Source organism: Myotis daubentonii, chromosome 5, assembly GCF_963259705.1.
Source record: "Myotis daubentonii chromosome 5, mMyoDau2.1, whole genome shotgun sequence".
NCBI lineage: Eukaryota > Metazoa > Chordata > Mammalia > Chiroptera > Vespertilionidae > Myotis > Myotis daubentonii.
The window spans coordinates 76,393,320-76,408,219 of NC_081844.1; the positions used below are offsets into that span (position 1 = coordinate 76,393,320).

Sequence of the window (14,900 nt, forward strand, 5' to 3'; positions counted from 1 at the left end):
CCCATCACTGGCTCCACCCCTACTTCCTGCTATCACTGGCCAGGGCAGAAAAGGCACCTGATTCTCCGATCATGGCTGGGGGGCAGGGCAAAGGCGAGGGCCGCCTTTGCCCTGCCCCCAGCTCTTAGCTCCCCCCTGGGTTTCCAGTCACTGTCAGTGGCAGGGGGCTTCTTCCTGCTTTCCCTTTCGCCTCCCTGCATTGTCCCTACATATGCAAATTAACCGCCATCTTGTTGGCAGTTAACTGCCAATCTTAGTTGGCAGTTAATTTGCATATAGCCCTGATTAGCCAATGAAAAGGGTAGCTCGTACGCCAATTACCATTTTTCTCTTTTATTAGTGTTGATTGACCTTCTATTTATTTTTTAGTGATCTGACTGTTCATGTCTTTTGCCCATCTTTCTAATGTTTTTTTTTCAACATTTTATCTTTGATATGTGAGAGGTCTTTGTAATTGAAAAAAAAATAGCCCTTTGTATATATGTTGTAAATATTTTTCCTAGTTTATCATTTACATTTTTACTTTATAATACTTTTTGCAATGCAGAAAATTTTAGTTTTTATGTAACCAAATTTCTCAAGCTGAAATAACACCTCAGAGGCACTTTAGTGGGATGTTCAATGGATGCAAGATCTGGTTCTCCAAGCCTAATCCTCATTAAGGACTGTACTGATGAGAGACACATAGGCCTCAGAACAGTTTCAAGATTAATGTTTTGGGTTGTTGTTTTTTTGTCAAATAAAATTCTTGGGTGTGTTGTTCCTCTATAATCTCTCTGTACAAATGGGAAGCAAAATAAGGATCTGTTATTCTCCTGCGTGACATTGTATAAAGGAAAGATGAAGTGGTTCTTCCAATTACTTATAAAACCACGACTTATAAATGCTGCCAAAAAAGAAAAAAGAAAAGAAACCAAAGCATTGCTTTCACGGTGCCTAACTTTTTTTTTTTTTAATTGGATTGAACATATCACTTAGATTTTTTTTTTTCAAGTCTCATGACTCCGTACACCTAGCTTTCCACTGCAGCCTACTGGTTTGGGTCAAAGCAAAGGTCACACTGATCATGATATCCAGTACCTGTACCTGCAGCATGCTGGTCAACCTCTTTCCCCTTCATGCCCTCCCATTCCCTCTTCTCCAGTTACCTCCACCTTCAGGAGAACTTTGGTAGGCAAATATTTCTACCAAAGGAACATCTGTCACACATGATTATATAGCAGCTTAGAGAATAGCAGTTGACATGAAAGACCTTCTGATAATGCAAAACAAACGGTGCATTTTGCATACTGTTTAACTTCAGAAAATGTCCCAGTTTAAAACTGCTGTCAAGCACTGTTTGCCACCTTTACAAAATGATGCTCGAGAGCTTCTGGAAAATCCCTTTTTGTAACTATGTCCCGTGCCTTGCAGGTGCTTACAACAAAGTTCTGCCCTATATCCTCATGGGTAGCCTGACCATCCTGATTGGAATCATCACCCTGTTTTTCCCTGAAAGTTTAGGAATGACTCTACCAGAGTCCTTAGAGGAGATGCAGAAAGTGAAATGGTAAGTGGAACTTTAAAAAATGATATAAAAATATCTCAGAAAGAATAAATATGCAAGAATGGCTAGGGAGAGTAGCACTATCATATAACAAAGTGTAATAATAAGCAGCGGTAGTGAAAACAGTGTGCTAATGGTATAGGAATAGAAATCACTGAATAGAGTTTGAATTAAACCCAAGAAAATATGAGAATTCTGTATATGATAAAAAATAGCAATTCAAAAGCAGTGGGGAAAAGTTAGATTATTAAGTAAAATATATTAGAACATTCAGCTAGCCATTTTGGATAAATAAAAACTTGAGTCCTACTTCAAAACGCATCCATATAAATTCCAGAAAGAGTAAAAGTTGAGGCCTAAAAATGTAAAATCATAAACATGCTGGAAGAAAAATATTTCTATTACTTTTGAGAAGGCCTTTCTGAGCATAATCTGAAAAGCAAAGAGCCATAAAGGAAAAGATTGATATATCTAATTATGTAATGTTAGAAATCACTGGCACAGCAAAAAAGAAACCATAAACAAAGACAAAGGTCAACAAGGCAGGAGGAAAATATCTGCAACATGCAACACAAACCCAGGCCTGGCATCCCTAATACACAAAACGCTCCTAGTGATTCGTAGGGGAAAAGACAAACAACTCAGTAGGAAAACTTAGCAGAAGTCACGAACAAGCAGTTTACAGAAAAGGACATTTCAGTGGCAGATATATATATATATATGATCTTTCTATGATATCACAGATTGGCAAACATTTAAAAGATAAGTGGTTTGGTAGGAGACGTTTAGATTCTAGAACGAGACTGCCTGGCTTCAAATCCCACATCTACTGCAAAAATTTGGGGAAATTTAATTCGGGGTAAACTTAATTTTCACTAAGCTTCAGTATAGTAAGGTTATATGAGATAACGTGTTTCAGTGCCTGGCCATGATAAAGATAAGTCTTTGTCATGTGAATGGATTCTGATCTCTGACAGAACACATAGTAAAAGGTGCATATTTTTGATAAGCTATTTTCTTGTAATGATACAACCAGTTCAATATCAACTTTAACTCACGAGAACTTCATTCTTACCAATCTATCCTTCCCTCAGGGAAACGAAGAGTGTAAATTCTGGGTTTTGTTTATGTTTAATTAAGAAAATGACTCCAAGTATTCAAAATAATAAAGTATTAGCTCTAGGTTCTAATTAGAGTTACAATCATTACTTGTTCATTGAAGAAATGTTTTTCAGTGTCGGTTTAGAATTGTGAGGAAGAGAGTTGTGAATACTTAATTTTCTTTAGCATACATCTTATTTTCAGGTTCAGGTCTGGGAAAAAAACAAGAGATTCAATGAACAAAGAAGAAACCCCCAAAGTTCTAATAACTTCATTCTGATGAAAATTTCTACCCCACTCGGTGAACTGAAAAACAGAGACATAAGACCCTGAAGAAACCAAAGCTTTTCCTGATGAAATGGACTGACTGTAACCAAACGGGCCCTGCTGTTGAGAAATGCTCGTCATGTAGCAAATTCTGGACCACTCTCCCAGATCATCTCCTTTTTTAAAAGAACTAACCATTTCTATAGAGTCCACCTTACTAATGAGTCCAGCGAAATGGGTTTGTCAGGTTGTTTGAAAATGTGTTGGTTAAGGACTAGTCAATACACATAAAGATTAACACTCATTTCCAAACAAGCGACTGCCGCCCAAATAAAGCGTCATTGTATTCACACACTGTCAGGTGACAACAGCGTGTGTGTGTGTGTGTGTGTGTGTGTGTGTGTGTGTGTGTGTGTGTATGTAAGTGAACCGGCACATTCAAAATTACAGTCCTTTCTACAGTGAATTCATATACTGCTATAATCACATGACTATATGCAGCATTCCTAGCCAGAAAATTTTATACACTCCTTTGAGAGGATTAACAGTGTTTGCAAGAGATCAAATAGCCTGGCTCCTATTTTTTAAGTTATTACTATTATTGTTATTGATTTCAGAGAGGAAGGAAGAGAGAGAGAGAGAGAGAGAGAGATCAATGATGAGAGCGAATCATTGACTGGCTGCCTCCTACACGCCCCCACTGGGGATCGGTCTCACAACCTGTGCTTTGACCAAGAATCAAACCATGACTTCCTGGTTCATAGGTCAACGCTCAACCACTGAGCCACAGCGGCTGGGCGCCTGTCGGCTTTTAAGAAGGGAATCAGAGCAGTTCCCAGCTACAATGCCAGGGGCTACAGCTCACAGACTATTAAAAGATCCACTTTTGTGCTCTCTTTGAGCACATGACTAAACCTTCTATGTCCTAAGACTGGCTTAAGAGATATTTTACTGGTAAACAGAGAATCATGAAAACCGCAAAACAGATCGATAGAGATGGTTTGTGTGCCCCACAGCCAAGAGGGGTCAGCACCTAGGAAGAAGGCTGTCCAAGCCAACCATCTAGGAAGCTTTTAAAACAGTTCTTTCCTTCAATACACCTTCCCAAGCACAGTGTGCAGCTACATCCACTCCACCCAGGGTGCTTCTGATCGGCAATCGCGGAACCCCTGCTCCATGAATGAGCGGCGTGAAAGATAAAAGCTACCATAAGTTCAGAAAATAAATGTCAGCTCTATGTGGCACCATGGTTTAGTTGGAGATGATAGCACAGCAAGCAGTTACTCATGGAGACTTGGGCAGCATGCTTTCATTGACAGTGGCTTCTCTAAGGGCAGCATGGTGACGAGCTACTGATGACCCTTTAATACACCCAGGGCCATGGTGTGTGCGTGGAAATAGGCAGCTACTAATTTGTAATATGCTGCTTGGTGGCATCATCCTCAAAATGATGATCCCCAAATGTTAACTTTCACTGTCTAAACATTTTTCTTTTTTAAATGTATCTTTATTGGCTTCAGAGAGCAAGAGAGCAATAGAAACATCAGTGACGACGACGATGGGCTGCCTCCCGCACAGCCCCGACTGGGGATGGAGCCTGCAGCCCAGGCATGTGCCCTGACCAGGAATCGAACCGTGACCTCCTAGTTCATACATAGGTTGACCAACGCTCAACCACTGAGCCACGCTGGCCGGGCTGTCTGAACATTTTTCAAAGGAATCTTTGATGTAACATCCTGATACACTTATTGTTTTGAAATCCTTATCTTGAACTTTTCTGATAAGCTCAGAATTTGTTCTCTAGACTGCCATATTCCTAACACATATTTTATATCCTACTGACACACTGCTGCATTTTGATTGTTACCTAAAATCCACTAAAATATCTTAGAATAGCTTATGCTTTGTCTTTGGGGATACAGGTGAGCAGCTTTATCCTGCTTTTATTTCCCTATTGATACATCCTGTCTGATGGCCATTCCACCTTCCCTGCCAGGTACGAGGCTGCCTGTCCCGCAGAGAGGAGGTCATGCTGACTCCCAAGGAGCTCTCCTTGAGCTTCATTCCCACCAGCAGTGACTGTTCACTCTGCTGTGCTCTCCTGGTACTTGTTACCCTCACTCTGTTGGGTTCTACCCCACCCCCATATGGCCATTAGCCTCTGGGAGCCAGGGACCTTGCCTGCTTATCTTTTGATAAATATTTATTTTAATTAAAATACTTTATAACTCTAGCTTGGTAAAAAAAAATGTTATGTTTGATAGATAGATATTTGAATATTTAAACATCTAAATGTAAAATGCTTTTAAAGCTTTTTCTAAATACAAAAAGTAAGGATGTGATAATTACCTTTTATTGCTGTTTGTATGGGTGCTTTATATTTTACTAAAGGCCCAGTGCACTGAATTCGTGCACGGGTAGAGTCCCTAGGCCTGGCCAGCAATCAGTGCCCATCTGTGGGGCAACCGGGGCCCCCACTCGCACCTGCCTTGGCCTGGCACCACCCGCTCACCTGCTCCACCATCCTGCTGCAGTCCCAGACCCATCAGGGCGGGCTGCGCCTCCACTGCCGCCTGCTGCCAGCACTGTATCACCAATGCCCGCCATGTTCTGCACCACCCCCTGGTGGTCAGCGCACGTCTCCCGGTCGGTCAAATTCCTGCCCATGGGGACAATTTGCATATTAGCCTTTTATCATATAGGAAGAGATGACTTTTGAAAATATATATTTTATTATTGATAGTACTACAGATATCTCCCATTTTCCTCCCCTTTCCCCCCCCAGAGATGACTTTTAAAAATCTGTTTATAAAAAGACAAGTACTCAATTAGTTATGTCTTTGGTAGTTCAAAGACCAAGGTGACCAATATATGCCAAAATTGTATTTGGTTAAATTCAAGACATATTCTTGACTTATAAAAACTACTTTTAAAGTTAGGTCTATAAAGCAAGTTCCTGCACTTGCTTATGAATATCAACCTCAGATTGACTGACTGAGTACTCTAACATGCAGTATTGCACCGCATGTTAGAGTGAAACACTAGGGGCATGCCATTAACAGGAATTTTATGGATATAGGTTTTTAGCAACTCTTGAACATTTTTTAATAAGTTTTAGTAACTGTAGTCATAGTATAAAATGTAGATAAGAAGTTAAACTGGTAGAAAGTAGACAAAATTGCCAATATTGAGGAGCATATAATGATGTTCTATTTTTTTTACTACTATTGGCTTTTTAAAAAAACAACATTTTTATTGATTTCAGAGAGGAAGGGAGAGAGCTAGAGAGATAGAAACATCAATGATGAGAGAGAATCATTGATTGGTTGCCTCCTGCATGTCCCCCACTGGGGGGGGATAGAGCCCACAACCTGGGCATGTGTCCTTGGCCAGAACTGAACCTGTGACCCGTTAGTATGCAGGCCGACACTCTATCCACTGAACCAAACCAGCGAAGGCAATGTTCTATTTTTTAAAATGCAAGACAGTTAACTAAAAATTCTTACATTTAATAGATTCAGTTTAAGTAGAGGCATATAAAAAGTTTCCACTTTTTATGTACTAGAAATAACCAGCTAGAAAATATGTGTGTGTGTTGGGGGGGGAAAGGTTCTGTTCATAATAATCATAAAAATATAAGATACCTAGAAATAACCTTACTAAGAAATATATAAAGCCTAAATGAAGAAATTATTCCATTTTATTAAGATTTGAACAGAGACATGCCATGATCCTGAATGGGTAGAATGAATGCTCGCCTGCTTATAGGGCCCTACTCTCTGTGCCCCACTCTGTGCTCTTCCTCGGTATTGGCAAAGCTTGCTCTTTTACTTCTTTTATGTCTTTGCTCAAGTGTCACCTGCTTAACTAATCCTTACCTGACCACTCTATTTTAAACTAGAGGCCTGGTGCATGAATTTGTGCACAGGTGGGGTCCCTAGGCCTGGCCGGCGATCAGGGCTGATCAGGGCCAGGCCGATTGGGGCCTGCCAGCCAGGGGGAGGGACAGGGCACGGGAGATTGGCTGCCAGCCCCGAGGAGGGAGCCGGCCTTTGGCCCCCCGGGAAAGGGATCCACTGCCACCCAACTCCAGTTCTTTGTCCCAGCCCGGGGCCAAAGATGACGGTCAGGCACAGAAGGAACAGACACCAGCCACCGACGCCACCAGCCGTGGGAAGTTTGCTGTGGGAGCGCACTGACCACCAGGGGGCAGCTCCTGTGTTGAGCGTCTGCCCCGATGGTCCGTGCACATCACAGCGACTGGATGACGGGTCGTTCTGGTCGTTCGGTCCCAACGGTTGCTTAGGCTTTAATATAAATAGAAGATTGCGTCCCTTTAGCCCTCTGTCCTGACGGACCCATCCCTGCTTCAGTTTCTCCACAGTTCTTACTACCCTCTGACCCCTAACTATTTAGTTCTTCATTTTGTTTATTGTCCTCCTTCCTCATCCAAGTGCTTCCTCACAGCCCGGGAAGACCGCTCTGTATCCTCAGGAGTTAGAACCTTGGCTGGCACACAGTAGATGGTCAATAAATATTTGTTGAAAAAATGCATCAATGTATTATATTTTCATTATTATAGTTAAAGGGACCAAAATTAGTTTTCAAACAAGAAAACATTGGTCAATAAACATACAAAAAAGTGTTCTGCTTCACAAGTAACCAGAAACATATTAACTGAAGTGACAAGGTGATGCCATTTTTCAACTACTACATTGCAAAGGTTACAAAATGAAAGTATTCAATAAAGATTTTTAAAGTATTTAAAAAATTTTTTTTTAAATAATAATAAACAAAATGAAAGTATTTAATATTGATGAGAGTATGATTAAATGCACTCTCATATTCTTCTGATGGGAATGTAAATTATTTTATTATTTTCTAGAAAACAAATTGGCAAAGTGTTTTCAGAGCCTTAAAATGCTGGAGTTTTTTGAGGTATTAATTCTACGACTGGGAAATCATCAGAGATATAAGAAATATTTATGCACAAAGATGTTTATCACAGATATAATGCAAGCCACATAGTGTAATTTTAAGGTTTCTAGTGGCATCATTAAAAAAAGAAACAGTTTTTTTTTAAAGCAATTTCAATAAATTTAATAGATTATATTTCCACTCTTATTTCCCTTTTTTATTTTTTTTATTGCTTAAAGTATTACAAAGGGTATTACATATGTGTCCATTTTATCCCCCCGCCCTAGACAGTCCCCTAGCCTCCCCTATCCCCCAGTGTCTTATATCCATTGGTTATGCTTATATGCGTGCATACAAGTCCTTTAGTTGATCTCTTACCTCCCTACCTCCTGCCCCCCAACCCTCCCTGGCCTTCCCGCTGCAGTTTGACAATCTGTTTGAGGCAGCTCTGCCTCTGTATCTATTATTGTTCAAAAGTTTATAATGGTCTCTATTGTCCATGAATGAGTGAGATCATGTGGTATTTTTCCTTTATTGACTGGCTTATTTCACTTAGCATAATGCTCTCCAGTTCCATCCATGACGTTGCAAATGGTATGAGTTCCTTCCTTTTTAGAGCAGCATAGTATTCCATCGTGTAGATGTACCACAGTTTTCTAATCCATTCATCTACTGATGGGCACTTAGGCTGTTTCCAGATCTTAGCTATGGTGAATTGTGCTGCTATGAACATAGGGGTGCATATATCCTTTCTGATTGGTGTTTCTGGTTTCTTGGGATATATTCCTAGAAGTGGGATCACAGGGTCAAATGGGAGTTCCATTTTCAGTTTTTTAAGGAAACTCCATACTGTCTTCCATAGTGGCTGCACCAGTCTGCATTCCCACCAGCAGTGCACAAGTGTTCCTTTTTCTAAAAAAAGAAACAGTTTTAATAAATAGTGTAATAATTCAAAATATTATTTCAACAATATAAAATTATTAATATCTTTTTTATAAAGACAATGGACAGGCTCACTTAAGGTAAAGATTGACCTTTGTCAAGGACGCTACAGGCCTGCGTTTAGTTAGGAGTTTTTATGTTCAAACCATCCTATGTAGTTTCTTTCAGTCTCTGACTTTTTAAGGCCCACCATGCAGGCCTCCCTAATCTTGTCAGATTTAGTAGGTGAACCCTTTTTCATCCACATGTGGATAACTCCCTAATTTACATTTTATGCTGATCTCTCCTATAACCTTCAGTCTCATATATCCAGCTGTCTCCAAATTTATATTTTAAAATAACTTTAAAGTATTTATATATTTAAATGTAAGTTTATTTTTAAATAAAACTCTTTGCAATCTTAAATATGTTTCACAAATAACACAAATTACTTTTATAATCATAAAGATGTTTTAAAAATAAAAACTTTTATTGAGTGTCAACTAAGTGTGAGGTCTTGGAAAGCAAAGATGAAGATTATGAAAAATGCAAAGTTCCTGCTCTTAGTGGGCAAACTCCGGCCTGTGGGCCAGATCCGGCCTGTTTGAAATGAATAAAACTAAAAAAAAAAAAAAGACCGTACCCTTTTATGTAATGATGTTTACTTTGAATTTATATTAGTTCACACAAACACTCCATCCATGCTTTTGTTCCGGCCCTCCGGTCCAGTTTAAGAACCCATTGTGGCCCTCGAGTCAAAAAGTTTGCCCACCCCTGGTCTAGCCAGATGATAAACTCTTACCTGTGTGGCCACAGCAACTAGCTCAATGCCTCCCCACTTGGGGTTGAGCACTGTGGAGCTGAAACTCAGGTCAAAGTCATTTTCTTTAAGGCCCGGGTATGTTTATATCTCTCCTCCACCACATAACTTGAGCAGCAGTCACCTCTACCCTGATTGGGACCAAGCCAAACTTGCTTTGCTGAGGCAAATTACCTTAACATTGAGTTTATATATTTAATAGGCCACTGAATGGATTGCAAAATATTATGAGGATTTGAACTATCACCCAATGCCTCTGAACACAGAGAAGTCTTAAATCCAGTTTTGAGAACCTTGAGACCATCCTTCTCCAACATGGCAAATATAATCCTTCTTGAAGTCAAATTCTCTGTCCCTGCATAGCCCACCATCTCACCCTCCTACTGTTGCTTTCCCTGCTACAGTGAAAACCCATTCCACTGTGGACAAACAATTCTCCTTCTGCAAGTATAGTCCTGGTTGCTCTCTCTACATCCTGGCCTTGACAGAGACCTGGCTTCCCCATCACTCCACTTCCCTCGTGGTTCTTCCTATCTCTCAAATAGAGGCTGTTCATTTATCACTTTCTATGAACTTCAGGGCTAGGTAAGGTCTCAGCATTTTCCTGTTTCCAAACCATAATTCCTTCACCTTCACATCTATAAAATTCCTCCTTTGAGGTTTACACTGCTTTCTAGTTGCTATTACCAACAATCTGCCCAGTTGCTTGTCCACATTCTGAGCTCTCTGGAACCCAGCCAGGGGTAGTGATGCCTTTTGTGCTCAGAAGGCTAAGTAATTTTACACCTCAGTCTCATAGTATTTGACCTTAACCTGTATTTCAACTCCTTCCTGCCAAGGACACACCCTAGATGGCCTCATCAGTCACAATAACCACCTCATTCCAGGACCATTTACTTTCCTCCTGATCCTTCAGCTCTGACCTTGATATCCTTTCCTTTACCTTCCGGTCTATACCTCAAGATCTCTTCAATTCACTCACACCACTACCCTCATCCTTTTGTTTACTCATCTTGCAAAATCTCAACCCAAGATAAACCAAACCATTTTACTCTTCACTCTCAATCAAAGCTGTTGAATTAAAATATAGGAGAGAAGGGGGATCGTTATGGTTGGAGAAACATATGGGTTGGCAGAGTCAAGTCGGTTGAGGGTACAGCCATGATTGGAAATGTAAATTTGCAGAGAAACCAATTCACATGGTTGTGTGGTTTTCTCCAGTGTCCCAGGGTAGGAATGATATGCACTAATGGCTGGATTTGGGGCTTTGCAGTCCAGGCGAGCAGAATGCCAAGACAATGGAGGAACTGAGATTGACTGAAGCAAAAGACCATAGTGTCTAGATTGAAGAGGAAAGGGAATAAAACACATGACAACTTCTGTTGATCCTAGTATGCTATGTCCATCTACCTTCTTTTCCTTTATTTGGGGTGTATGAAAACTTGGCACAGTGTTAAGACCCAGTGCTCAAAAAAAAAAAAAGACTTTAAGTCAGCCTAAGGCAGTGATGGCGAACCTATGACACGCATGTCAGAGGTGACACATGAACTCATTTTTTTGATTGATTTTTCTTTGTTAAATGGCATTTAAATATATAAAATAAATATCAAAATATAAGTCTTTGTTTTACTATGGTTGCAAATATCAAAAAATTTCTATATGTGACACGGCACCAGAGTTAAGTTAGGGTTTTTCAAAACGCTGACACGCCGAGCTCAAAAGGTTCGCCATCACTGGTAAGGTGACAGGGTCAGTACCATCTGTCTTGGACCGTTCACCACCACAAAGATGTGACTATACTGATGTGAAACCCAAGGAGACCAAATGTAGTCAGTGGGTAAGGGCCAAGGGCTAGACTTCGTTTTTCAGGATAATGAGATACAGCATTAACAGTTAAGAGTGAAGGCCTGGAAGCAGACCAACTAGATTTGTAATTTGGACCTGCCATATATTAACTACAGCAACTGGGTAAATTATTAAACTTCTCTTTTTTTTCTTGTCTGTAAAGTGAGGACAATACAAATTTGTACCTCATAGAGCTGTTGTGAGGACTCACTGATGCCATGGGCTATTGTTAATGCTATTGTAATAATATAAAAGCAAGCAGGTTTAATACTTGCCCAGGGCTTTCTAATTTCCATCTGAACCTAGCACCTACCTCAGAAGAACATCAATAACTTATATTACCCAAAGTTAACTCAGTCAAAGCTTCTTGATATCTTCCTATGGAATCTTAACTCTAAGATGACTCCATCCCACAGGGAGACCTAGTTCCTATGGATCTTCTCTCTTGGGTGATTTCATTCACTCAGTGGCTATAAATACCATCCCTATGTGTATCGATCGTAAGAAACATCCAAACCTGTAGAGATTTTTATGAATTTATTTGAGCCAAACTGACAATTGCTAAGAAGCAAAATCTCAACGGATTAAGAAAATGCTCTGGAGAATGGCAGTTTTGCAGCTTATTTTATACATTAGAATCAAAGGAGAAGACATAAGGAGGGTTACGTGAGATACACTGATGGTAGATTAGAGAGGAGAGAAAAAGCAAAGCAGGGAAATCTCTGGGATTGGGTAAAAGTAAGATGGAGAGCCACTTACTTCTTTTACGCTGGTGGGTACAGGGTAGGCCTATTAGGGCCTGTTACTTCCCTCCATTGTAGGCTGTGACCCACCACCCCTTACTACCAGGTAGTCTCACATTAGTGTTAACCACTAGCATTGTCCTGTAGATATAATGCGACCAACATCGTGTAATTTTAAGATTTCTAATGGCATCATTTTATTTATTTTTTTAAAATATATTTTATTGATATTTTACAGAGAGGAAGGGAGAGGGATGGAGAGTTAGAAACATCGATGAGAGAGAAACATCGATCAGCTGCCTCCTACACACCCTACTGGGGATGTGCCCACAACCAAGGTACATGCCCTTGACCGGAATCAAACATGGGACCTTTGAGTCCGCAGGCCGACGCTCTATCCACCGAGCCAAACCGGTTAGGGCTAGTGGCATCATTTTAAAAAAGTAAAAAGAAACAGTTTTAATAAATAGTGTTATAATTCAAAATATTATTTCAACAATGTAAAATTATTAATATCTTTTTTATAAAGACAATGGACAGGCTCACTTAAGGTATAGATTGACCTTTGTCAAGGACACTACAGGCCTGCTTTTAGTTAGGAATTTTTATGTTCAGACCATCCTATGTAGTTTCTTTCAGTCTCTGACTTTTTAAGGCCCACCATGCAGGCCTCCTTGATCTTGTCGGGTTTAGTACGTGAAACCTTTTTCGTCCACACGTGGATAACTCCCTAATTTATATTTTATCTGACCTCTCCTATGACTGTCAGTCTCCAAATTTAAAATATATCCAGCTGTCTCCAAATTTATATTTTAAAGTAACTTTAAAATATAATATACTTAAATATAAGTTTATTTTTATGTTTTAAATAAAACTTTTACACAGGCAACAAAAGAAAAAATAGATAAACTGAACTGCATAAAAATTTAAAACTTCTGCACATAAAAGGACACACAATCAAAAGGGTAAAAAGGAACCCATGGAATGGGAGAAAATATTTGCATTTCATATAGCTGATGGGTTTAATGTCTAGAATAAAGAGCTCCTACAACTCAATAACAACTAAACGACTTGAGTTTAAAATGAGCAAAGGACTTGAATAGGCATTTCTCCAAAGAAAATATACAAATTGCCAATAAACACATGAAATTAACCACAATATTGCCGGAAGCTGGTCCATCCTTGCTGCTTGACACAGTCGCTGCAGGAAAGAAACATCTGCACAGCATATGTTTCAAGGGACCTGGCGTATATAGCATACTGTTCTTAATATGTTTGCTCCCCTTAGCGCTGTGTTTTAACCAAGGTCACCTCTCCGAGAAAGGTTGTTTCCCCAGGTAGGAATTTTTCCCTGAAGTCAGGGAGGGGATGAAACTCCTTAACTAAGTGCCAGGCGGGTAGTTAATCACTACAAACAATCATGCTTAAGCTACATAATCTTTACTCCCTGGAATGGAGATAAGAAACGCCCTAACCTTTGTAATAGAAATTGACAGGATTAAAATCAACTGGTATAAATACGGATGTAACAAGACAATAAACAGCAGAACCTCTCTGGAGATCCAGACCAGAACTTGGCTGGAGATCCTGGCTAGGCTGCTGATCAACTGAACCCTGTCTCCGTGTCCTTCCTTCTTCGCCGACTCCGTCTACGCCTTTGGGAACCCCTGGACCTGCTGGGGTTGGACCCCGGCACAATATCACTATCATTAGGGAAATATAAATTAAAACTAAAATGAGATAGCACCTCACACTTATTAGGATGGCTACTATTAAAAACATAGAAAAGAACAAGTGTTAGTGAGTATCTGGAAAAACAGAAAACTCTGTGCACTGTTGTTGGAAATATAAAATGGTACAGTCCCATTAGAAAATAGTATGGCAGTTCCTCAAAAAATTAAACATAGAATTACCATATGATCCAGCAATTCTTCTGAGAAATACCCAAAAGAATTGAAAGCAGGGCCTTGAAGAAATATTTATACACTCATATCCATAGCAACATTATCCACAACAACCCAGTGTCCATCAACAAATGAATGGATAAACAAACTGTGACATATAGATACAGTGGAATATTATTCAGTGTTAAAAAGGAAGGAAAATTCTGACATTTGCTATAGCACAGATGAACCTTGAGGACATTATGCTGTGAAATAAACCAATCACAAAAGGACAAGTACTGTATGATCCCAGTTATATAAAGGTACCTAGAGTGATAAAATTCATTGAAACAGAAAACAGAAGGATGATTGCTAGGGGCTGGGAGAAGATGAAAAATGAGCAGTTATTATTGTTCAATGGGTACAGAGTTTCAGTTGTGCAAGATGAAGAGTTCTAGATGGTGGTGATGATTGTACAACAATGCAAATATACTTAATGCCCCTGAACTGTACACTTGTTAAGATGATAAATTTCACACTATGTGTCTTTTACCACAATAATAATGTTTAATTAAAGAAAAATTTTAACTTCCCAAACCTCCACTCCACCCAATTTCCTCCAAGTTGTTTAGTCCAAAAATCCAGGAGTCATCCTTAATTTCCTTCCCTTACCCAACAGTAAGTCATTTACCTTTTGCTTCCAAAATGTATTCTGAATTCATCCATTTATCTCTTTCACAGATACACTCTACTTCAGGCCATTATATGCTCTTGCCTGAGATGCTGCAATCACTTTCTAACACATCAATCTGTTTTCATAATTCTCCACATAGCAGCCAAAGTGCTTCTTTTATTAT

At 39.7% G+C, this 14,900-nt stretch overlaps 1 protein-coding gene across 6 annotated transcripts in view; it reads left to right on the forward strand.

Annotated features, from left to right (window-relative positions):
• The window catches only part of LOC132235624 (solute carrier family 22 member 4), a 43,117-nt gene extending 39,853 nt beyond the window's left edge, over positions 1-3,264 (forward strand). For 4 of the 6 annotated variants that reach the window (XR_009453063.1, XM_059698336.1, XM_059698334.1 and 1 more), the window contains 2 exons: positions 1,414-1,549; positions 2,834-3,264. Coding sequence is in view for 4 of the 6 variants with exons in the window: in XM_059698336.1 (XP_059554319.1) it covers positions 1,414-1,549; positions 2,834-2,927 (230 nt within the window). In the remaining 2 variants the exon portion in view is untranslated. The remainder of the gene's footprint in view (positions 1-1,413; positions 1,550-2,833) is intronic. The other 2 variants (XR_009453062.1, XM_059698335.1) reach the window with 1 other exon arrangement.
• The last annotated feature ends 11,636 nt before the right edge of the window (positions 3,265-14,900 follow it).